At 48.9% G+C, this 23723-nt stretch overlaps 2 protein-coding genes across 4 annotated transcripts in view; one reads left to right on the top strand and one right to left on the bottom strand.

Moving 5' to 3' along the window:
* Positions 1 to 7444, top strand: part of ATRN (attractin) — a 215102-nt gene extending 207658 nt beyond the window's left edge. For 2 of the 3 annotated variants that reach the window (XM_003411610.4, XM_023550062.2), the window contains exons 28-29: positions 333 to 447; positions 2923 to 7444. In XM_003411610.4, coding sequence (XP_003411658.1) covers positions 333 to 447; positions 2923 to 3047 — 240 coding nt within the window. In that variant the 3' untranslated portion in view covers positions 3048 to 7444. Of the gene's footprint in view, positions 1 to 332; positions 452 to 2922 lie in introns of all 3 variants that reach the window. The other variant, XM_064275832.1, reaches the window with a different exon arrangement.
* Positions 7445 to 17285: 9841 nt separating this feature from the next.
* GFRA4 (GDNF family receptor alpha 4) lies at positions 17286 to 21186 on the bottom strand. Its single transcript, XM_023549879.2, has 5 exons — positions 21144 to 21186; positions 18859 to 19204; positions 18670 to 18779; positions 18444 to 18578; positions 17286 to 17686 (listed from the first exon to the last, which is right to left on the bottom strand). The coding sequence occupies exons 1-5, from the start codon at positions 21184 to 21186 to the stop codon at positions 17529 to 17531; spliced, it is 792 nt and encodes a 263-aa protein (XP_023405647.1). The 3' UTR covers positions 17286 to 17528.
* Positions 21187 to 23723: the final 2537 nt, after the last annotated feature.

The raw sequence follows: 23723 nt of genomic DNA, 5'->3' as shown, positions 1-23723 counted from the left end.
TAAAAATCATAAAAAGTTTCATTTTCATTATCTTGAAAGCTGTGATGTAGAGAGTTGGAAGCTGGCAAAATTGTCACGAAAGGAGAGACTGGAAGGGCTGACTCATTAGGGGGAGAGCAAGTGGGAGTATGGAGTAAGATGTATATAAACTTATATGTGACAGACTTGATTTGTAAACGTTCACTTGAAGCTCAATAAAAGCTAAAAAAAAAAAAGCTGTGATGTATCTTTTTCTGTATACCTAAAATTGATGGTCTTTGTAAGCACCGAATGGCCATTAAGTTGTCTCTGTGTGTTAAAGCTTCAGGTCATTCTTTGTCTTCCTCCACCAGACTGTTCCCAAGCCCATTGCACTGGAGCCATGTTTTGGCAACAAAGCCGCTGTCCTCTCTGTGTTTGTGAGGCTCCCTCGAGGCCTTGGTGGAATTCCTCCTCCTGGACAGTCAGGTGAGTAGATGAGGGTCAGAGGCAAACATGGCTTAGACGGTGAAGGAGCTGAGTATTAGATACTTCCCTTTCTTAAAAAACTTGGGATAAAGGTAATATGGAATACCACCTACCTCTCATCATTGCAAGGATTCAGTGAGATAATTCCATTGTCACTTACATTCCCAAAACTCTTTCCTGAGGTCCCCATTCACCTCCCAGAACGAAAGTCCAGGGTTCTCTTCACAGTCCGTTGCTTCCTCAGCCTCAGTGGTAGTTGATGCTTCCAATCACACCTGCCTTTGCTGCTGCTATTTCTGGACCCCCTTTGTGTCCAACTGCTCCTTTCCCATCTTTTTTCCTTCTTCTGACTCCTAAATTTAACTTTCTCCCTCCTCACTCTGTATGCTCTTCCTCGCTCATCTACCCCATGGCTTCCAGCTATCACTCAAAGCTTCTAGCACTACAGCATTTCTCTTGCTTCCTGCATTCCATTTTAAGTACAAAGCATAAACAACGATTATAACAACATAAAGGAACCTTTTCAAAATTTACTCACAGTTCGACCATCCTAATACCCAACAGTGTTCATTTTTCCTGTTTCTTTTCCAACTCTTACCAGCAATCTAGTCAAAATGATTGTACATATGTAATTTTTTTTCTTTTTTCATATAACTATCATGAACATTTTTACAGCTTGTGTTATTGTTAGGTCTTGTGGAGTCGGTTCTGACTCATAGTGACCCTGTATACAACAGAACGAAACCCTGTCTGGTCTTGCGCCATCCTCACAATTGTTGTTCTGCTTGGCTCCGTTGTTGCAAGCACTCTGTCAGTCCGTCTTGTTAAGGGTCTTCCTCTTTTTCGCAGACCCTCTGCTTTACCAAGCATGATGTCCTTCTCCAGGGACTGGTCCCTCCTGATAACATGTCCAAATAGCACCCACTGTGCCTTTGCTGTGACAGTTACTCCTTGGTGTGCATCCCCCACTGCGTTTCAGGCACTAAACCAAGCACTTCACATAGTAGTATTTTGCCCTTAAGAGTTACACCCCTATTCTATAGGCTTAGCAAGGCACAGTAACAAGCCAGTAGCAGCTCCTGAGGGCCTCAGCAGGGATCTGAGCCTGGGCTGTCCTGTCTCCACACGTTATGAATCCAACTCCCCCAGAACTTTGCCTTCCGTAATAAATGTCAAGTTAATCAGTTAAAAAAAAAAAAAAAAAAACTCACTGTCGTTGAGTCAATTCTGACCCATAGCAACCCCATAAGGTTTCCAAGGCTGTAAATCTCTACAGAAGCAGACCGCCACATCTTTCTCCCATGGTACCGCTGGTGGTTTTGAACCGCCGACCTTCCAGCTAGCATTCGATCACTGTAACCACTGTACCACCAGGGCTCCTTAGTTAATCAGTTAGTAATACAAAGAGGAACTAGAACCACCTCATCCCTAAAGCTGAGGTGGAGGTGGTGGTGGGCATGAAAGGGAAAGGGAATAGTTATTGATCACTTGCTGCAGGCCAGCTACTGTTCTGGGTACTTCCCATGGATTCACTCCTCACAGTAACCCTGTGCTATTGTTACCCCCATTTTACAAATGAGGAGACTCAGGCACAGGGAGGTCAAAGCACCTTGTTAACCCAGAGCCTGGCCCCGTAGTCTTCCCTGGCCTATACCATGGTATAGGTTTAAAAAGAACTGATGCTGACTGAGCAGTGTGGGATGGGTCTGAGTCTTCTCAAAAGGAGGGATGCTCTTTCGTGGTACCCTTTTGGAGGCAGGGAGATTTACCACCTGGAGCCTGTCTGCAATCTCTTGACTATTCCTACCACCAGGCAGAGCAGTTTGCTTCATTGGTCTGCTGAGAAGCAGGCTACACCTTCTGTGTAAAAAGTTGGGCGTGGTAGGAGAATGTATTTGTGTAAAGAAACCCTGAAAGGATATATAAAAACTAACGAAAGAGGTTACTTGGATGGAGGGGGAAGGGCAGAGAGGGGGACAGGGTAGACATAAGACTTTACCTGTATACCTTGTGTGTTTTTTTGCACCACGGAGATGTGAAAAGAATTTTTTAATTTCTTTTATAAAGCAAGCTGCTCTGTGATTACAGATTTTGACAAGAGAAATTGCTCCCACTGAAACAGATATGGCAGGCCCCTGTATCGTCATACAGTTTACTTCCTGCCCCTCTGGAGTGCATTTATCTTTACTAGGGCTTCAGCGTTCTAGTCATTCTTGATTATTCAGCTCAGTTAATATAGCGAGTCAGTATGATGTTGTGTGGAATGTCTGGATGGTTTGGATCTCTTAGTATTACCAAATGATGGAGCCCAGAAGAGATCATATAGCCTGGGGGCAAAACTATCAGTGTGCATCCTTACCTGTTCCATATAAATAGGAACTGTTTCTGATCCTTTTTCTGAAAATAGTAAACACTGATAAGAATGGGGGAGGGGGAGCAAGCTGCTCTTAACGTGCTCCCTTTGTGTGTTCTCAGGTCTCGCAGTGGCCAGCGCCCTGGTGGACATTTCTCAGCAGATGCCCATAGTGTACAAAGAGAAGTCAGGAGCAGTGAGAAACCGGAAGCAGCAGCCCCCTGCACAGCCAGGAACCTGCATTTGATGCTGGGGCTAGAGACTCTCCCCTGAGCGGTGAGCGAGCCAGGGAGCAGCGTGTGTCCTACCTGAGCCGTCTGCAGGGGAGGGAGCAGGCAGGGAGCAGCGGTGCCAGCGGGCGGAAGGCTGGAGACACTCAGCAGCCAACTCATCTGCATGATCACAAGCTTTCTTTGACGGTTTCTTCCACCGGGTCCCAGCACCTAACCTTTTACTTTCGCATAGGAAATAATTGATTTAATCACAGATCCAGATATGACCCAGTTGTTGCCAGAGGAGGCCGGAGTAGAGCCAGGGAGAGAGATAGGAATGACACTCAGGTGCCCTCATGGAAAACTGTTCTTGAGACTGTCTCAACTGTGCAAAAAAACAAAAGATGTAGTGTTTACACGTAGACTTAGTCATCAGTTGTTCTTGAACATGGTCTTTTAAAAACTATTCAGATGAATGAACTTGTTTTCATCTGAAGCCTGCTATCTTTTTTAAAAGATGTGCTATTTATTCTTGCACAATTTAGGCAGATATCTCTCGTCCAGGGAGTAGCTTTTTTCTAGTTGAGAATTAATAAGGGTCCATCTCTTTTGAATCATATCAAACTAGATAGAAGGGGGCTATTTTAACGTCAAGGTCAGCAGTGTTACTTAGAATGTAAACTGATATAATAGGTAGTTTTCTAAAGCAATTTGATTAATTTAGTCTTAATCCACTTGAAATTCTCTCTCTCTTTCTCTCTCTCATACACACACACACTAAGTGCCTAGACTTTAAATAGATCTAGCAGTTGGCGAGTTAGTAAGCCTAAGTTTTTACATAATTGCATACCTACATTCTTGTAAAATTTAAATAGCTACCATTGGCAATCTGCTCTTTTTCTAAAATCTAATTTGCAGCTAGGAAAGAATTTTCTCACCCCAAGGAACGTTTCACCGAGCCGCAGGAACTGAGAGGAAAGCAGAAATGAACTGTGAAAGCTCCTGTTTCACTTGTGGTCAGCATGCTCACTGTATATAAGGCGTGGTTCCCATGTGCCTCCCTTGTCCCCCACCTCCGTGTCCCTCTGGGCCCCTCCTGCCAGGACACACAGCGGGAGGAGGGACCTGCTCCTGTTACCTGTCTAGAAAAGAACATTGAGATCACTTGGGACCCCTGGACACAGAGTGACTCTGTGCTGCCTTCGCCTGCCCTCAACTCGTGGGTCATTCCCAGGCCGAGGTGGAATCAGACTGCGCCAGGAGAGGGACAGTCTCCTGTTGTCAGGCAGAACCTGCCCAGAGCCTGAAGAAGGGCCTGGCACAATTTGCCCTCTGTCCCCTAAAAAGGGGCTTGGTCTGCCCACCCTCCTTCCCAGACCAAGGTGGTGGCTGAAGAGAGGGCAGGTGAACACCAACATAGAAGAAAAGCACATGGAAAAAATGGCCGAGGAGGGAGAACTATGCCAAACGGAAAATGACCAAATTTAAGGGGGGCTGGGGCTGGGGCTGTGACTTGCTTTTCTCCCACAGGGCCCTGCCTGGATGTCATGCTCTCCCAGTCTCTGGTGCTCTGTATGCTGGCATTACACAGCAGCCTCCCAAAATCTCTCTTCTGCTTCAAAACCTAGACTTCTCTGGCATTACCCTATTGGGAAAGACTTCTGGACAGCAGTTCTGAAGCTTGTGAATTTGGAGAAATTAATACCCAAAAGAGCAAAAAGTACAGCACTTCACCTTTAAATGCGGTGTTCAGAGAGGAAACATCATCTCCTCCCCAATACCCTACACCTGTGAACAATTCCCTAGAAAGATGTTTTCAAGGAGATTTTTGAAAACCATGAAACACTATCTGATGCACAGAACACCTCTTCTTTGAGATTCACCTCACAAAAAGCTGCTTTTTTCACATCACATTAAAGAGCAGACGGTTCTAGAAAAGACCCCTCCTCTTAAGAGCTCCCCACATCCCTGCTTTAGAAGGTACATGGCGCCTGCAGTGGACTGGCCCTTCTACCCCCCTGCTTACCACCAGGCCTCTTGGCAGAGAAAGAGGGAGGCCACTGAGGGTTGTCCTCCCTCAAGGAAAAACCTCATTCGTTCAAAGAACCAGCTTTCCTTTGCCAAAGAGGTATCTTCCCGGTTTCAGCCCTATGCCGTGATATAATGTACACACTGACCCACAGCCACCTGGTTATTTCTTTTTTGTTTTGTTTTATTTTGTTTCAGATAATGTTTATTTTTTAGAAGGAGGGAAGGAGCAAGTGAAGTTCAGCTCTGCCCCAGCGATGGGCAGACAGCTGAATCCCTGCTTCTCCTTTGCAGCCAACAGCAAGCAGCCTCCTCCAGGCTCTGGGCAGAGGAAAGCAGTGGCTGGGAGAAAGGGGGGCTCTGCTTAGAGCCAGTTACTAAGGAGGACGGGTCATTATCGGGCAACTTTGGAGAAGAGCCTGCATGTCACAGGAGAGCCTGTATATAAATTAAAATAGTCATGAGAACATTGATCTTGGACTTGTATATAACTATACAGTAGTGTCCAGAATGTTCAGACATTCAGAGTGTACATATGACAGAAAAATATCTTAATGTATTTTTATTAAATGTAACGATGTCTGAGTTTCACCCGTTATGTTTTGGTGCCATATACTGGACATCCAAGTTCTGCAAAGTCCCCTCGTTAGGCCCTGATATGTTAACAACTGAGCCAAGAAATGCGTCCCCATGTGTTGATGTGTTCAAGTGCATCTGGCTCCAATTAGGTCACTTAAAACAGGGATCACACATATGATGAAGTGAGTCTGTTTGAAGAGCAGTCAGTGAGGAGACGCAAAGGAAGCAATAGCCTCTGTCACCTCTGTCTCTGTGATTGGGTCAACAAGTGCATTGTGGAACCGGCTGCCAGGCTCTGGGCACTGGATGGTGAGGACAACCAAGCTCGTCCTTAGAAGTGTGTCTGTTAGTCTTTAAATTCAAAGACTATAGCCTGTAGAAATCAGACTTGCCAAAAAAAAGGCTTTGTCCAGCTGCATTTTGTTGTGGTTTTATCTAACTTTTTAATGACGGTTTCCCAGGACCATAGTTTCTACTAAGAATTGTCTTTGGGTACTGAAAAGCAGGGGTGGGATTGCATGGCTAGTTGGTTAATAAGTAGCTCCTGTTTCCCCATGGAGAATTTCACACTCCATAGCCAACCCCAAACGCCTGTCCGTCCCATCCTCCCTCCCTGCACACAGTTTGGGGAGAAGCCTGTGTCCCTGCAGGGGATCACCTATGAAAGGTGGGAGGCGGTGTAGCAAGAAGGCAGCCATACCTCCTGAGCTAACCAGCCCTGAGACTGCAGAGGAAACGCAGCCCTAAACAGAAGACTGTCGGCAAAAGGACAATTCTGGAGTATCTGTGAGGAGCCCCGAGGTGCAAGGTTGGAGATGCACTGGGGAATCAGGGGCAGATTAAAAGACCAGAGCACTATCTGTAGAAAAAAAGATACCTTTCAATGCAAGTCTTGGTCTTTTAACTTAGTGGAGTGTATTTGGGGAGGGGGTGGGGGGAGGTGTTCTTACGAACACCTGTAATCCTTCCGTTTCCTGCATTCGTGCATTCGTTCAACAAACATTTACTAAGCACTTACTAACCTGTGCTAATGTTAGGGCAGTGACCAAGATGAAAAAGAAGCCTTTTAGAGTTACAACAAAATCCAGCTCCTCAAACCCCTGTCATTCCAGGTCTTCCCTGGTCATGGACATTTCTATGAGAATTGGCCCCCTGAAGGACTGAACCAAGCACAGAGGCCTCCTGTCCTTGGGGTATGCACTGGCTCTTGTCTGAAATATTTACCCAGTTTGCCAGACTTGGCCCAAACCATAAAAACCTGCAGAGGATGGTTTCTAGACAGCCAGGCCCATCAAGAGCCATTTTCCCCAGTGAGCCAGTCACACTAGTAAACACTCTGTCTGCAGGGGCTGATTTGGAGCGGAGAGAAAAACCGCTGCCTTCTCTCTTAAAGGCAATAACGGAATCGACTTTTAGTAACTCCGAGTTTGTGCACAAACATTCTAAACACTAGTGAAGCCTGTTTTCGTTGAACTAATTCTGGCTCTGGAAACGTTTTTGTTTTAGTTACTTACAGTTTTTTTGTTTGGACTCGGGCTTAGTTTGTTAATATGTATAATTTAGCATCTCTTGCACCCATGTAAATACAGAGTAAGTATTGTAAACTATTTCATTGCTGGGGGTTGTGGGTGTTATACATACATTTAGGACTGCAATTTTTGGTATTTTTTGTATTGTAAAATAACAGCTAATTTAAGCAGGAACAAGAGAATTAAGGGAGGTCTGTGCATTTTAAACACAAATGTGAAGGACTTGTATATAAACAAAAGTAAATACTATAATAAGAACTTCCTTCGGAAATAAAAGTAGATCTGGTAAAAATGTGGATTTTGTTCTGAGTGTTTAATTTCTATTTTATTTTTCTATTTTGGTCATTAGAATCTTAGGAAAAAAAAAAATGTTTAAGAGGTTTGCCAGTTTTCGGCTGCCTCAGACAGTGGCGTCACTAGGGTTGTCACCCAGTGCAGTAACTCACGGTGTCACCCCGCCACGGATCTCCTCCAGTACCAGACCATACAGAATCTTCAGGGATGTTTTTTGTACTAATGTTACTGGTAAGTCGTAATTCCCATGTATCACTCCTTTTCCTTTAATTACTACTTCATTAATATAGATTGATATAGGTTTACAAATACTAATTACCACAATATTGTAGCTAAAACACCAGAAAAGTTGACAAAATCAGTGACTATAACGCCACCAGCAGCAGCAACGACAATGCTGCTTGTCACGCCTGCAGACAGAACCACATGATTCGAAGCCTCCTTGTAACTGGGTAATAACGACAGCTCTGACCAGAACACATCAGAAGGTTCAAAAAGAAAATTAGCGTAGTGTTTTAGCCTGGCAGGTATGTAAGCTGGGCTTATGAAAAACTTTTTGTTGTTATAATTAAGTACAGGGGTATTTTTACAGACAGTCATGTTGGTATCACCCTCTCTGACAGTGTTGCCCAGTGTGGTCCACACCCCCCTAGTGACGCCACTGGCCTCAGAGGAAGCACTTGCAGTCCAAGAAGGTGTGAAATCATTAGGGACAGCGCCTCAGACATTTCCCCAGGGTGAAACTCAGGGCTGATGGCCACTGAAACTTGGGGTGGTGAGTCCACAGGGCCCCATTCAGCCTGTGAGCAGGCTTCCCGATGCCCCCAGGATAGCCTACAGGTGCCCATGAAACGATAGCACTGGGGAAACCCGTTGCCATCAAGTTGATTCCCACTCATGGTGACCCTTGCATGTCAGAGTAAAACTGTGCTCCATAGGGTTTTCAATGGCTGACTTTTCAGAAGTAGATTGCCAGGCCTTTCTTCAAGGTACCTCTGGGTGGACTTGAACCTCCAGCGTTTCAGTTAGCAGCCAAGTGCATTAACTGCCTGCACAACCCAGGGACTCAGTGCTAGGGAGAGAGCAGCAGTAGCCAGCGCATAGGAAAGAGGCCTGTGGCAGGCAGGGATCCTGGGTCTAAGCAATCGGTGGTACTGACTGTTCCCTGCCTGAGTCACTCCTCCACTAGTGACGCAGTTCCCATTGGTCTTTCAGCTTCTTGTCCTCCTCGTGGATTCCTGAATGTTTCTCTAAGTTTTCCTAGCTGCCAAAGCTCAGGTGTGCTGACGGCCTTTGTCTTAGTTATCTAGTGCTGCTGTAATAGAAATACCACAAGTGAGTGGCTTTAAGAAATGGAAACTTATTTTCTCACAGCTGAGGAGGCTAGAAGCCCAAATTCAGGGTGCTGGCTCTAGGGGAAGGCTTTCTCTCTCTGTCGACTCTGGGGAAGGTCCTTGTTCCTTGGTTCCTTGGTGATCATCATCTGGTGTGGCACCTGTCTTCCCCCAACTGGGCTTTGCTTGCTTGTTTAATCTCTTTTATACCTCAAAAGAGATTGACTTAAGACACACATTATACTATCTCATTAACACAACAAAGAAAACCCATTTCCCAATGGGATTATAACTACAGGTGTAGGGGTTAGGATTTACAACACATATTTTGGGGGAACATTGTTCGATCTATAACACAGCATTGTCCTTGGTTTTGAATGTTTGATTAAGTCATTTCCATTCACTGAGCCTTCTTCGTGGGCCTTCTGCAGGCCCAGCATCACTTTATGTGGTTTCTGCCCTCAGAATGGGGTCAGAATAGTGCACTGCAGTGTCCTGGTGCACACTACAGAATGCAGAAGGGCGAGGGCAGCATAGTGGGAGCTGAGAGTGCTTCTTGTTGAAAGAAGAGGAAATACAAGGGCCAGTCAGTCATACAGGGGAGAGTGGACAAGGGTCAGGGCCAGGGGAAAGGCTGGAAACCTGGAGGAGGCCTGCTCACCAGAGCTCAGGTCTGCGTGAGGGAGGGAAAAGATGGTGGCTGGAACCTGTTCTAGGGAGGGCAGTGGAGCCATCAATCATTTCTGACAGAATAAAACCTGGTCCTCTTAGTATTGTGGCAGGGACAGTGCTGTGTGTTCACCAAACGTCTATTTTGCTGTTGGGCTCAACATTTCCCAGCCCCCTTACAGTTAAGATTGGGGCCATAAACTGGGCTGTGACCAATGAAATGTTGGAAGAACTGACGTATGCCAATTCCAAGCTTGGCACATAAAATGCTCCCACGTGGCACACTCCCTGGAGGCCACATGGTGAGGATGTTGGAGGGACATGGATCCCTGAGTCACTTGGTGGAAAACCACCTGACCAGCAAGAGCCATGGTGGTCTTTGCATCACTGAAACAAAACTTACTCTGCTGATCTGCTGAGATGTGGGCAGTGGTAACAACAGTGAGCTTTTCTTACTAATACACAAGCTGGTACCTTAAAGTACAATGCCACTGTATCTAAAACCTAAAATACATGGGATTGGCTTAGTGGTCTAGAGTCAGAAAGCAGCTGCAGGAGGCTGAACAGCTAGAGATGCATGTCAGGTGAGGGCAAAACATCTGGTAAGGTGGTTGTGCCTGATGACTTGGAAAGCAAGTTATCTACTGAATGTTTGCCTCTGGGGCAAGAGGTCTGACCAAAGCAGAATATGGTTTGTGTTGATTGCTATTGGCTGCTTTTGGCAAAGCATCACAAGAAAGAGTTGCCATTCAAGAAAGAATTAACTCCTAGAATATGACCCCAGGACACACTTTCAGCTCAGTAATGAAGTCATTCCTGAGGGTCACGCCTCATCCAAAGATTAGACAGGCCCATAAAACAAAATGAGACTGTCATGGATTGAATTGTGTCCACAAAAATACGTATCAACTTGGTTGGGCCATGACTTCCAGTATTGTGTGATTGTCCTCTGTTTTGTGATGTTAAAGAGGATTAGGGTGGAATTGTAACACCCTTACTAAGCTCACATCCCTGATCCAATGTAGGGAATTTCCCTGGGGTGTGGCCCGCACCACCGTTTATCTTACAAGAGATGAAAAGGAATCGGGGGGCGGGGGGGGGGCTCATACCACCAAGGGGGCAGCACTAGGAGCAGAGCGTGTCCTTTGGACCTAGGGCTCCTGTTCCAAGAAGCTCCTAGTCCAGAAAAAGGTTGATGACAAGGACCTTCCTTCAGAGCTGATAGAGAAAGCCTTCCCCTGGAACTGGCACCCTGAATTTGGACTTCCAGTCTACTAGGCTGTGAGAAAATAAATTTCTCTTTGTTAAAGCCATCCACTTGTGGTATTTCTGTTATAGCATCACTAGATGACTAAGACATATTAAAGGGCACACCAGCCCGGGGGCAAGGACTAGAAGGCAGGAGGGGACAGGAAAGCTGGTACTGGGGAACCTAAGGTCGAGAAGAGAGTATTGACATGTCATGCGGTTTGTTAACCAACGTCGTAAAACAATACGTGTACTAACAGTTTCATGAGAAGCTAGTTCTGTAAACTTTCATCTAAAGTGCAATAAAAGGAAACAAAGAATTTGCCAGTTTACAAGCAGAAGGAAAAAGGAATGGAGAATCCCCAAATCCAGAGCCTTGGAGTGTTGGAAAAATCAACTGCTTCTAGTCTCCAAACAGTAACAAGTGTGTTATGGATTGAATTGTGTCCCCCAAAAAGTTATGCAGAAGTTCTAGCCCCTGTCCCTGTAGATATGACCCTGTTTGGAGAGAGGGGGTTTCTTTTATTATGTTAATAAGGTCATAGTGGAGTAGACCAAAAACCAAAATAAACCTGACCCGTTGCCATCAAGTCGATTCCAACTGATAGTGACCCTAAAGGACAGAGTAGAACTGCCCCGTAGGGTTTCCAGGGAGCACCTGGTGGATTTGAACTGCCAACTTTTTGGTTAGCAGCCGAGCTTTTAACCACTATACCACCAGGGCTCCTAGTGGAGTAGAACCAAACCAAACATGGTGTCATAGAAAGAGCAGAACAGACACAGGCACACATACAGGGAGGAGACCATGTGAGGACCCATACAGCCAAGGAACACCCAGGGCTACTGCCAAGGAAGGACCCTCCCCTAGAGCCAATGCCCTACTTTGGACTTCCAGCCTCCAAAACTGTGAGACAATACATTTCTGTTCTTTAAGGCCACCCACTTGTGGTATTTCTTTGCTATGGAAGCAGTAGGTGACTAAGACAAGGTGGGATTTTAAAAAGCTGGTGAACAACAAAGACAGTGAGACTTAGCTGCACACAGTGACTGGGCCTTGGGGTGAAAATTGAGCCTGGTAACCTCAAGGCCACCACCTTGAGGGACAGGCATACAGATGAGGAAGTAAATAAAGCAGAACTGTGTCCAGGAAAGCGATAAGAGTGCAGTTACTGATATTAGACCTGCCTCGAAGGAAATAAGTAAAAAGTGTAGTAAGGTTTTCAGGGAATTATGTTGCCAGGGAAACCATGAGCCTGGCCTTAAAAAACAAACAAACAAAAAAAAACCCTGTGACTATTGAGGAAACCTTAAAACCACCTTTGGGCAGGAAGATGCTTGTCAAAGCTGTGTCCAGGGAGAGCATACAACCTAGTGCCACTTCAGATGTGGCCCAGAGAGCAGAATTGTGCCCGATCAAGGAACTTCCCCACCTCAAGGCCGGGCCCAGCAGGATTTCAAATTTGCTGTAGACCGGTGATTGCTGTATGCCTGCCATCCTCCACCTTCCTGTACGGCAAAGTTTGTTGGGGTGTCCTGCCCTGGTCTCCACACTGTTAGGTGGGCATGTTGGGGTTGGGTAAGACAGATAAACTGTCTTATTAATTCAGCATTTACTGTAGAACTTCAGAGAGCCACCTGAGGGAGACTGCATATCGCTTCCAGGTCTGAACTTTGAGCTAGATGCAGGGACTGGATGGGACACTGTACTGTCCCCCTGGGATAAAGTACATGTGTTCCATGTGGGGGAAAAAAGAGCAAAAGGGGTTTTGGTGACCAGAAGAGCCAGCTGTGCCAGAAACCAACTAGATGCTTTCCACACCAGCTTCCTCTTCCTAAGTCCACAGCTTCAACTCTATTGCCCAGGCCCACGGCATCTGGGTGGAGCCATGTAGCCAATCTTCACCTGTGGCATGTCACTTCCTTGTGGAGGCAGTTTAGAATGCATGTGTCTTCTCCACCCTCTCTATCAACCTCATAGGCTCATGTCGAAGACGCTAATGCCACAGGATTAGAGGAGCTGGGGTCCCTGGATGTATAACAGAGTGTTACAGATCAAAGGTAATGGAATTAGATATCTTTTATTACCCTGTCTGAGTGAGTTAATTATTATCCCTCTAGATTTATTCACCTAGTCAACAAATTTTATTGAACACAACAGTGCTAGGCATTGTGTAGGGACCAGGGATTTAGTAGTGAACAAAATTAACATCCCTGTCCTCATGGAGCTTTCAATCTAGTGGGGGAGACAGATAATAAAATGTCAGGATAAGTTCTATGAAGAAAAATAAAAGTACAGTTGGGAGGTAGAAGGTGCTGGGGAGATTGCTACTTTACGTAGCACGGTTGGGGAAAGCTATTCTGATAAGGTGACAGCTGAGCAGAGAGCTGAATGAAGTGAGGGAACAGGCATATGGATGTTTGGGGAACAGCAGGTGCCAGCACACCTGGTGTGTTTGAGCAATAGCAAGACAGCCAGCGTGGCTGGAGCAAAGTAAGCTACAGCGGAAGTGGTAGGAGTTGAGGGTATGGCTGGATCATGTAGGGCAAAATGGTTCTAATCAGCCATAGTACTGCCCCCTAGGGGACATTTTGGGAATACATGGGGCAATTCTGACTATTGCAAGGATGAGGGGGAGTCCCCAGGTGGTGCAAACCCAAAGGTTTGGCAGTTTGAGTCCACCCAGAGGCACCCTGGAAGAAAGGCCTGGAAATCTCCAAAAAAATCAGCCATGGAAAACCTTATGGAGCACAGTTCTACTTTGACACACAGGGGGTTGCCATGAGTTGGAATCCACTCTACAGCAACTGGTTAGTGATGACGAAGGGGTGTGATAAGTGGGTGAAGCCTGAAGGTAGACATCCTGTGATGTGTAGGACTGCCCTGCCCAGCGAGGAACTGACCTGCGTCCCACATGGTTTTCAGACATGTTGCTGCACGTTTGTGTAGGTGAGAAATCTGTTTCTAATTATTTTAGCCTCCAATCTGTTATCAACGCAAAGTATTTTGAGAGCCAGTTTAACATAGAGTTTTTCAGAAATGCAACTGCTATGCAAATCAAGGGAAACAACTTTTTTTTCCTTTTTCAAAAATTTACCAAGAGCTGGTCGCCATTTTGGAAAATTGGTGACAACCAGCGGCAGTGGCACTCCCGAGTCCTCAGCCCCACACACCTGTACGGGTCATGTCTGAGCACTGCAGCCCTGTGGTACTAGCTGTATATGAAATGCATGGCAAGAGTTCCCTTCCAACACAAGAAAGGACATAAGACCAGACAACTTCGATGAATGTTTGAAGCGTGCTGGAGAGGGAGGGCTGGATAGGATCTGGCTGCAGGGGCCCTCTGCACCCTCTCTTGGACTTTCCTCCTCATTTGCGTGATCTAGGTTCCTTGAAGACTCAATTTCTGACTTGTTGTGTGGATTTTATTTTCATGTGTGTGTACTCATCTTAATTTTTCTCTCTGTATCTTCTGACTCAGACTGGAGGCTCCTTTGGGTTTGGGATGATATTTTCCTGGCAGAGCTGCTTCCCAAGACATCCTTCAGCCCAGGCCTTCCCAGGCCTGCAGCAGCAAGGCAGGGCCCTGTCTAGGCCTCCTTTCATAAGCATGCAAGGCTCACCACCAAGCTCCTGTCTGCTGGGGGACCCTCTCCCGAAGCCTGTGCAGCCCCTGTCCTAATTCTGGAAATTTCACCAGCCTGTCACTTCCTGCAGGAAATGTCACTTCCTGCAAAAATGAGCACGTTCTGGAGTGTGGCCCCGCTCAACCCACTTGCGGAAGGTGGGAGGAAGGGTGGGCGGTGAGCCAGTTTCCCCATCAACCTTATACCAAGACATTAGGCTGCAAGCCAGGGTGGACATTTATGAGCCATTAAGTTTCCACCAATAAATCCATAGATGCTTCCAGCATCTGACTTTCTGCCTCACCTCCACCCCAGACACCTGCCCGCTGGGGACTCAATGTTGGCAACAGGCAGCAGAGGCCTCATCACAGGGATGTAAACCAGGGTCAGGACTAGAGTTTCCCAGAGTATGTACAAGAGAGTGACAGCAACCAGGAAACCTGGCAGGACATGGAGGCCGAAACCAAATGTGGAGGGGCAAGGCAGGATCCATCCCTTGTTGTGGGGGCCACAGCTGGATGCAGCCTCAAGGCATTTGGCCAGATTTAACACTGTATGAGCCAGGTTATCACCCCTGGGTGGTGCAAACTGTTAACATGCTCGCTGCTAACAGAAAGGTTGGAGGTTTGAGTCCACCCAGAGGTGCCTCAGGAAAAAAGGCCTGGTGATCTACATCCAAAAAAAATCAGCCATTGAAAAGCCTATGGAACACAGTTCTACTTGGACATAACGTGGGTCACCATGAGTTGGAATTGACTTGATGGCAACAGGAAATGAGCTAGGATCTTCTTAAAGTGACAGAAACCAAACTCCTAACAACCTTAGCTGAAAAAACTATAGGAAGGTCAGTGGACCCTGGGGGCAGCAAGACCTTGGGTTTTGGGTGCCCTCAGCCCTTCGTCTCTCCCTCAACTTGTCCCTCCAGAACTCACTGTGTCTGTGCCCCTGACAGGCTCAGGCTGTCAGATGGGGATGTTCACCAGGAGAAAACAGAGGGCCTGGCAACTGGGGGCCACTGGGACCTGCACGCAGTAAGGACGCCTCTTTTCCTTTGCAAACTGCCTCATGTTAAAGAGGCTCCATCTGGTCAAACTCGGTGGGTGAGTTGGTGAGACGTGCTGAAGGAAGACAACCAGCCACCATGAAACAATTTTGCTATTTTCAGATAGGCTTTGTTTACTTTTACCTTCCCAATCTTTTGGAAGGTATATGCCTATATATATATATCTATATATAATTTCCAGATAACTATTATTTATTTATTTATTTAATGCCTGTATTTTACTCTATCTGAGTCAAAAATGGAGTAGAAGAGTTTAATACACCTTCTCACAAAGGTAAATGATTTAGCAGGTATTGAATTCTGCATTTGGGCCACCTATTCAATCATGGTGACCAGGAGAAGGTGAGACTCACTTTCCCTCCCCACTCCCAACCCACTTACAGGTTATCCATTCATGTAGGTAGTTGAGGACATGCCGTCTTCCCCAGGAAGTGGAAACGGGTTAGACTATGGAGATTTACTCTGCCCAGCACTTCTTTTTCCTCTGGAAAACTGTCCCTCTCCGTTCCATGTCATGCTGATGGGCTAATGTCACTCCCCAGGCCACAGATAGAGGCACATAACCCATGCTGGGCCCACCAGTATCCTGCCTGGGATCAGTCCCTGAATGCTGGGAGAAAGAGGTATCTTTGCCGAGATTGCTGAAAGGGCCATCCCAGGGGTGGGATTGTATCAATCAGAGCCTATGTTTAGCTGCAAGTAACAGAAACCTGGGGAGAAATTGGCTTAAATAAATTAGCGGTATTAATTTTCTCATGTTTTTTTTTTTTAATGAAGAGCCCAGACAGAGTGGCCTGGGCTGGCACAGTGGCTCCACAATGTCATGTGGCTCCATTTTCAACGTTGTCCATTCTTGAGGCAAGAATGTGGGAAGGTTCCAGGCAAGAATGTTCCCATTTAAAGAGCTTTCCTTAAAGCCTCATCTTTGGCTTCCACTCATTGGCCAGGATTGTGTCACATGGCCACCCGTAGCTCCAAGGGAAGCTGGAAAATGTTTTTTATTTTATTTTTTTTTAATATGAGCTCTAACAGAGAAGGAACGAATTGACACTGGGTAAGCAACTAAAGGAGTCCCTGGGTACAGGAGACAGTTAAGCACTCCATTAGTAGCCGAAAAGCTGGCAGTTTGAACCCATTCAGAGGCTCCTCAGAAGACAGTTCTGGCAATGTGCTTCCGAAAGGTCACGGCCTGGATAACCCAATGGAGCAGTCTACTCTACACAGATAGGGTTGCCAGGCTGCCATGAGGAGGAATCAACTCAACAGCAACGAAGAAGAAGAAGTAATGAAAAGCCCTGCCACCAGGACCTGAGAGTTGATTCAGTTCACCAACCTCAACTGCAGGTGAGGAGCTGGAACCAGAGAGGTTCTGAGGCCATTTGAGGCCACATGTCTGCCGCAGACTGGTCTCTGGGCTCCCAGGACACAGACCACATGAGAACAAGGTCAGTTTCTGTGCACATGGATTTATTGAGCTGCGTATGCCATTCCTGGTGCTGGGTTAAACCATGGGGAAGATGGCCATGCACCCAACAGCACAATGTGTGAGGCGGGGGGTGGTGGTGCATCTCATGGACAGGATAAAATTTCCTAAATGATCTCTGGCCATCTGTAGGCGATCTGAGGCCCCAACAAGCCATCAGATACAAAAATGACTCTCTCTCCCTGCACCCCCTCCATCCCTACCCTGTGGAAGACCTGAATTGTCCTAAGGCTGGTGAAGAAACGGACCTACAACCAAGCAACCTACTGAAAGGGAAGCCAGGGCTTTGCAGTCAGGCCCCCAACCTGTGCCCCTAGCTCCAGGGGACAGCAGCATGGTGTGTCCACACCTGCAGAGGGCAGCAGGGCAAAACACCCGGGCCAGCGTGGAAGGTAAGCCGGTCCATTTTCAGTGAGGCTATAGGCCACAGACATGGCCCTGAGACCCCAGGAAGGGTGGGATGGTTGTTGCTCTTGTCCGCTGTCTGTAGTCCTTGTCAGAGTAGGGGCCAGAGAGCCAGGGTTGGGAGTATGAAGAGCAGGAAGCTCCCCTCTAGAAGCCAGTCTGCGGAGGACACCTTGAGGGTAGGAAGCAGACCTGTGGGCTTGAGGTGAGAAGCCTGGCTCTGCTCTCAGCTACACTGCCAACCCAGGCCAGTCACATTTTCACATCTGGCATGGAAGAGTATGGAAGGCAGCAGTGCAGGAGCTGCCAGCTCCGAGTCCCTGCCCAGCACCTACCTGCATGAGACTGTGCTCAGTGTCCTGGTGGGGGTCCTGCAGAACTGGGGGCCACCAGCTCTCAAAGGTCTGTATGGCTCTGTCTACAGAGAAAGGGGTCCAGGTGGGATTGACTGGGCACTCCTAGCATAAGAGACAACTGAGAAACCCCTGGCAGCCCATGTGGACGCCCATGCACAAAGGATGGGAAGACAGGACATCCACGAGGACTGGCTCTGGGACAGAAGGCCAAGGAGAGGAATGATAAAATGAGAAAGATGGATGGGCTAGAGTGCCTCACAAGCTGTGCAGTTCCATCCTCACAGGGGAGGAGGGCTGTCAGCATCCTCTCCATTTTGAAGACGGACACAAAAAGGCTTGGAGGAGTTAGCTAACTGCCAGAAAGCAGCTGCTTGAACTCAGGCCCCCTAACTCCCAGACCTGGCAGCGAACCACTGAGCTAACCAGAACCCCTAAAGGCAGAATCATGGGGGGGGACGGGGGAGGAGGCCCTTCAGGGGCTGGCACCACCTTAGAAGTGGCCTAAGTAGGGATCTCGCCCTGTTCAGTTCCAGGGCCTCAGAAACGTTTTAACTGTTCCCGCCACCCCACCCTCCTCGCTCCCCGCCCGCAGGGCACCAGACTTGACACCCCCAGGATTCTACTTAGAGTTTATGACCTGGTCTCCGGAGATGGTCGGGCGGGCACTGAGGGGCAGGGCGACAGCGGAAGGGGGAGTTGGCCTTCGCGGCTGCCACATTGTTCCTTACAGCTACAATGGGCTCCCTCGGGGCCAGGAGACTTGGTAACTGGCAGTAAGCGCTAACCCGACTCCCGCGCCCCCCTACCCGGGGCCCTCACCCAAGCAGCGGTTCCTCGTAAAGAGCCCCCGGAAGGCTTCGCACTCTTCATGCCGGTTCCCGCTGGCTCCGCAGTCGCACCAAAGTGCCACACGCGCGCTCGCGTTGTCCACGTAGTTCGGAGTAACGGCGGTACCTGCGGGGACCCCAAGGGTGGGGTCACCAGCCCACCTGGGCAGATGCGTCCTCCGGAGAGCTCCACCCACGCCCGGCTCCCGCCCTCGTACCCACGAGGCCTGCGTAGGCACGCCGGCAGCTGGGGGCCTGCTCTGGCGGGCAGTCGTCGGGGACCACCGGGGCCGGCGCGCAGGAGGCCTGGAAGGCTCGGAGGCGGGGCCTGCGGGTGGGGCGGAGCCGTGAGCGGAGCGGCGGCCACGCCCCGGCCCCCGGCACCTCCGCCTCAGCCCCGAGCCCACCTGCAGACCCGGCTATGCTCGCAGGCCTCCAGCGGCGCGAGGCAGGAGGGCGGCGCCGGGCCCGGCCCGGAGAAGGCGCAGGCCGGCACGAAGGTCTGGCGGCGGCGCTCGGCGCACGCGGGGCCCGCGCAGGGGCAGAAGAGCAGCGCGAGGGTGAGCGCGGGCGGTCCGCGGGCGAAGAAGTGGCGCAGGGCGCGGCGGCAGCGGGCGCGAGGGCAGTCCCCCGGTGCGGCCCGGCCCAGGCACTGCGCCACGTACTCGGTGCGCAGCCGCTGGCACCGCGCATCCGCCGTGCACGCCTCGGCCGCGGCCACGCAGCGGTTCCCTCCAGCCGAGCTCGCCGACCCTGCGAGGAGGAGGTGGAGAGGAGCGGGCAGGCTGCAGTGCCCTGGACGTCCCACGTGCACGCTTCACCCTCCCACATCCACGCCCTCCGCGGAGGGAGCGTTGCTCAAACCCGAGGAGAGGGCTCAGGGTGTGATCGAAGATGTGGCGGCCTGGCACTACGGCCCTATGCCTCCGGGATGGACAGCGGCGTGCTTCGAGCGGCGTGCTTCGAGCGTACTGCAACATATCAAGGATGCATGTGGCTCACAGAGGCTGGACCTGGCCTCCCCCAGAAGCTGAGGCCCCATTCTCACCAGGCAGCACCCCCAGAACTGCCACACTCAGCCACAGAAAGGTCCTCAGGGGTCCGCCCACCCTCCCGGACATTTCCTGACCGGGCCAACAGCCTTCTGGGGACCTGGCTAATGGAAACTAATCAGAAAAGGCGTCAAGGACAGTGGCCGGTCCTAGTCCTCTTCCTCTTCTTGACTCTCCGAGATGCCTGACCCACCCTCTTCCTCCCCTACACAGGCCCTTTGGGTGGGTCTATAGGTTGCTGGTTCTTCCACCTCCCTGATCTTTTCGTGTGCTTTCTCCTGCCCCCTGTGCCTCCTCTCCTCAGTCCCTCCTGATGCTCCTTCTCGAGGCCCTAACCCCTTACCTACCCTGTCCTGCCCCATCTGGAAGCCGGCTTCCTCCCGGCCTCCAGGGCTCTGGCTATTGCAGGGCCCGTTCAGGCCTAAAGGAAGTCTCTGGTGGCAGGCCACAGGACTCTGCCCTGAGCTACAGAATCCGAGGAGTCATCAGTGGTTCTGGGGAAGGCACGGGCCCCATGATAGGTGGCACTCCTCTGAGGGTAGAGAGGATGCCTGGCATGGCCACGTCACACACCAAAGGTCTGGTGGGACTGAGGGTGAGCTCCGTTGAGATAGGCCATGACCAGGGCTAAGTCCAGCCAGTCAAAGGAGGTCAGGACTTCAGAGTCTGTCCCTAGGACCTGGTCACCAAACCCATGACCCCCACCCCTGGGAGCACCTCACTCAGACAAGAACCTTTTCTGCCACCCTACTCTGAGCGAAGGTACCTGGCCTAGCTCTGCACCCATTCAGCTATGTATTGGGGTGGGGTGTCTCCGACCACAGGTCTGGGAGTGGGGCATCTCCCTGGCACAGCCATGTCTTGCCTGGGCCATGGGCTGGGATGTCGTGATAATTTTTGCCGTAGCTTCAGCGCTGACCACTCTGCCAGAATTACTGGCAGACGCTGAGATTGTGCAGAGGGTACATAAGTGGGGAGAGTAGAGGGGAAAGGGGGGCCAGCCACCCCTCGAGGCCACAGAGGGACAGGCACACTTAGCCCTTCTCCCTGCTCATGCATTTACCTGTCACACTCCACCAGGAGCACCCTTACCTGACCTCCATCCTCAAAACAGCTCATCTCAGCCAGAAGATCTCCTCTGCCTTAGACTTTGCCAGATTCCATTCCATCCACCCCAACCCCTAGAGTGACATTTCCCTGTGCGATGTCCCAGGTGGGGAAAGAGCAGATGGAACAGGAGGTGCGAGACAGGGAGACACTGAAGGTGCGGGGCAGGGACTCATGGGAGTGCCAAGATCGAAGCTGTGGAGGGGGTCTGGGGCTGTGGGAAGGGTAGGAGAGCAAGGAGAGGGAGGGCAGCGGGGCGGGAGGGGGGGACGTTCCTGGGCGGAGATGACGACTTGGGAAGGGTACCTGCTGCAGGGCCCAAGGGGGAGGTGGGGTAGGGCACCGCGCAGCCGGGGAAGGGGGCCAGAGGGGGATGCCAGGCGTCCCCACACTCCTCACACAGGCCGCTGTCACACACATCCTTGCCTCCTGCCACGTTCCTGCTTTTCCCCGGAATCGCTCTCTTGCCCTTCCAACCGGTTCCGAGGGGCGAGCAGGAATAGAAGGGCCCGGGGGAGGAGGCAGGCGCTCACCCAACAGCAGCAGCAGCAGCGCGAGTCCTAGGCAGTGGGCCATGCCGACGGCGGAGACCACAGCTCGCTCCTGCCCTGTCCTCGCTGGACGTCTGGGGACTGCCGGAGGCACAGCCCCAGTCAGACAGGTGCCCCCTTCCCAGCACCGCCCACGCTGGAGCGCGGTGGAAACCCAGGTGTCTGCTCTGACAAGTGCACTCAGGCAGGAGGAGCCTTTGCAGCGCCCTTTCCCCACCCCAGTCCACCCGGGGCTGCACCTTCCCTGTAGATCCGGGAGCCACGGGAGCCAGCGCCTGAATGAGCCCAGATGGACATGCACACACCCCTAACCAGACCTTGTCTCTCCCATTCTAAACCGTCAACTTTTAGAACAAAACTGCTTTGTTCTTTTCCTTTTAAAAATAATTTTATTTCTTAACTTTTAATTTTAGACTTTTTAAAAATTTTAAATTTTAGAATTGCAGAAAAGTTCAAAAATATCAGAGTTCCCCTTATACCTTTTTCCCAGTGTCCCTTTATGTTAACATTTTGCATAACCATAGTACAATTATCAAAACTAGGAAATTAATGTTGGTGCCTATTAACTAAATTATCAAAAACAAAAATAAGCTCATTGCCTAGAATCAGACTCATGGAGACCCCATGTGTAACAGAGCAGAACTGCTCCATAGTGTTTTCTTGACTCTATAACATTTTCATGGCTGTAATCTTTGTGGAAGCAGATCACAGGCCTTTATTTTGTGGCACCACTGGGTGCCACAATATTGTTGTTAGGTGCCTTGAGTCAGTTCCAAATCAGAGCGACCCTGTGTACAACAGAATGAAACACTACCTGGTCCTGCGCCATCCTCACAATTGTTCTGCTTGAGCCCATCATTGCAGCCACTGTGTCAATCTGTCTTATTGAGGGTCTTCCCTTTCTCAAGGACCCTCTACTTTACCAAGCATGATATCTTTCTCTAGGGACTAGTCCCTCCTGATAACTTGTCCAAAGTATGTGAGACATAGTCTCACCATACTTGCTTCTAAGGAACATTCTGGCTGTACTTTTTCCAAGACAGATTTGTTTGTTCTTTTGGCAGTTCATGGTATATACAATATTCTTCGATAACAGCGTAATTCAAAGGCATCAATTCTTCTTTGGTCTTCCTTATTTATTGTCCAGCTTTCACATGCATGCATATGAGGTGGTTGAAAATACCATAGCTTCGGTCAGGCGCACCTTAGTCTTCAGGGTGACATCTTTGATTTTCAACACTTTAAAGAGGTCCTTTGCAGCAGATTTACCAATGCAATGCTTTCTTGACTGCTGCTTCCCTGGGCGTTGATTGTGGATCCAAGTAAAATAAAATCCTTGACAACTTCAGTCTTTTCTCCGTGTATCATGATATTGCTTATTGGTCCAGTTGTTAGGATTTTTGTTTTCCTTATGTTAAAGTGTACTCCATACTGAAGGCTATGATCTTTGATCTTCATCACTTACTGCTTCAAGTCCACTTTCAGCAAGCAAGGTTGTGTCATCTATATAACGCAGGTTGTAAATGAGACTCCTTCCAATCCTGATGCCTTGTTCTTCTTCATATAGTCTAGCTTCTTGGATTATTTGCTCAGCATACAGATTGAATAAGTGTGCTGAAAGAATACAACCCTGCCGCACACCTTCCTGACTTTAAATCACGCAGTGTTCCCTTGTTCTGCTCAAATGACTGCCTCTTTGTCTATGTACAGGTTCCTCATGAGCACAATTAAGTGTTCAAGAATTCCCATTCTTCACAATGTTATCCATAATTTGCTATGATCCACACAGTCGAATACTTTTGCATAGTCAATAAAACACAGGTAAACATCTTTTTTTAAAACAAAAAAACATCTTTCTAGCATTCTCTGCTTTCAGCCAGTATCATCTGACATCAGCAATGATATCCCTGGTTTCACATCCTCTTCTGAATCTGGCTTGAATTTCTAGCAGTTCCCTGTCGATATACTGTTGCAGCCACTTTTGAATGATCCTCAGCCAAATTTGACTTGTGTGTGATATTAATGATATTCAATAATTCCTGCATTCAGTTGGATCACCTTTCTTTGGAATAGGCATAAATATGGATTTCTTCTAGTTGGTTGGCCAGGTAGCTGTCTTCCAAATTTCTTGGCATAGATGAGTGAGCACTTCCAGCACTGCATCTGTTCGGTGAAATGTCTCAATTGGTATTCCATCAATTCCTGGAGCCTTGATATTAATGATATTGTTCGATAATTTCTGCATTCGGTTGGATCACCATTCTTTGGAGTAGGCATAAATATGGATCCCTCCCAGTCAACTGGCCAGGTAGCTGTCTTCCAAATTTCTTAGCATAGACGAGTGAACAGTGCCTTCGTTTTTTGAAACATCTCAATTGGTATTCCGTCAATTCCTGGAGCCTTGTTTTTTTGCCAATTCCTGGAGCCCCAAGGGCAAAGTGATTAAGAGCTAGGGCTGCTAACCAAAATGTCAGCAGTTGGAATCCACCCGGCCACTCCTTGGAAATCCTATGGGGCAGTTCTGCTCTGTCTTATGTGGTCGCTATGAATCGGAATCGACTC

Source organism: Loxodonta africana, chromosome 24 (genome assembly GCF_030014295.1).
Source record: "Loxodonta africana isolate mLoxAfr1 chromosome 24, mLoxAfr1.hap2, whole genome shotgun sequence".
NCBI classification, from domain to species: Eukaryota; Metazoa; Chordata; class Mammalia; order Proboscidea; family Elephantidae; genus Loxodonta; species Loxodonta africana.
The sequence above is the reverse complement of the archived record's forward strand: the minus strand, read 5'-3'. Positions and strand labels throughout refer to the sequence as shown.

Excerpts from the sequence above, each read along its gene's own strand:
- GFRA4 (XM_023549879.2), bottom strand. The coding sequence starts at position 21,186 with ATGGCCCACTGCCTAGGACTCGCGCTGCTGCTGCTGCTGTTGG. Across the intron at positions 18,579-18,669 it reads TGCCTACGCAGGCCTCGTGG|GTACCGCCGTTACTCCGAAC; the intron begins GTACGAGGGCGG and ends GGGTCCCCGCAG. Across the intron at positions 17,687-18,443 it reads TACGAGGAACCGCTGCTTGG|ACAGAGCCATACAGACCTTT; the intron begins GTGAGGGCCCCG and ends CTTTCTCTGTAG.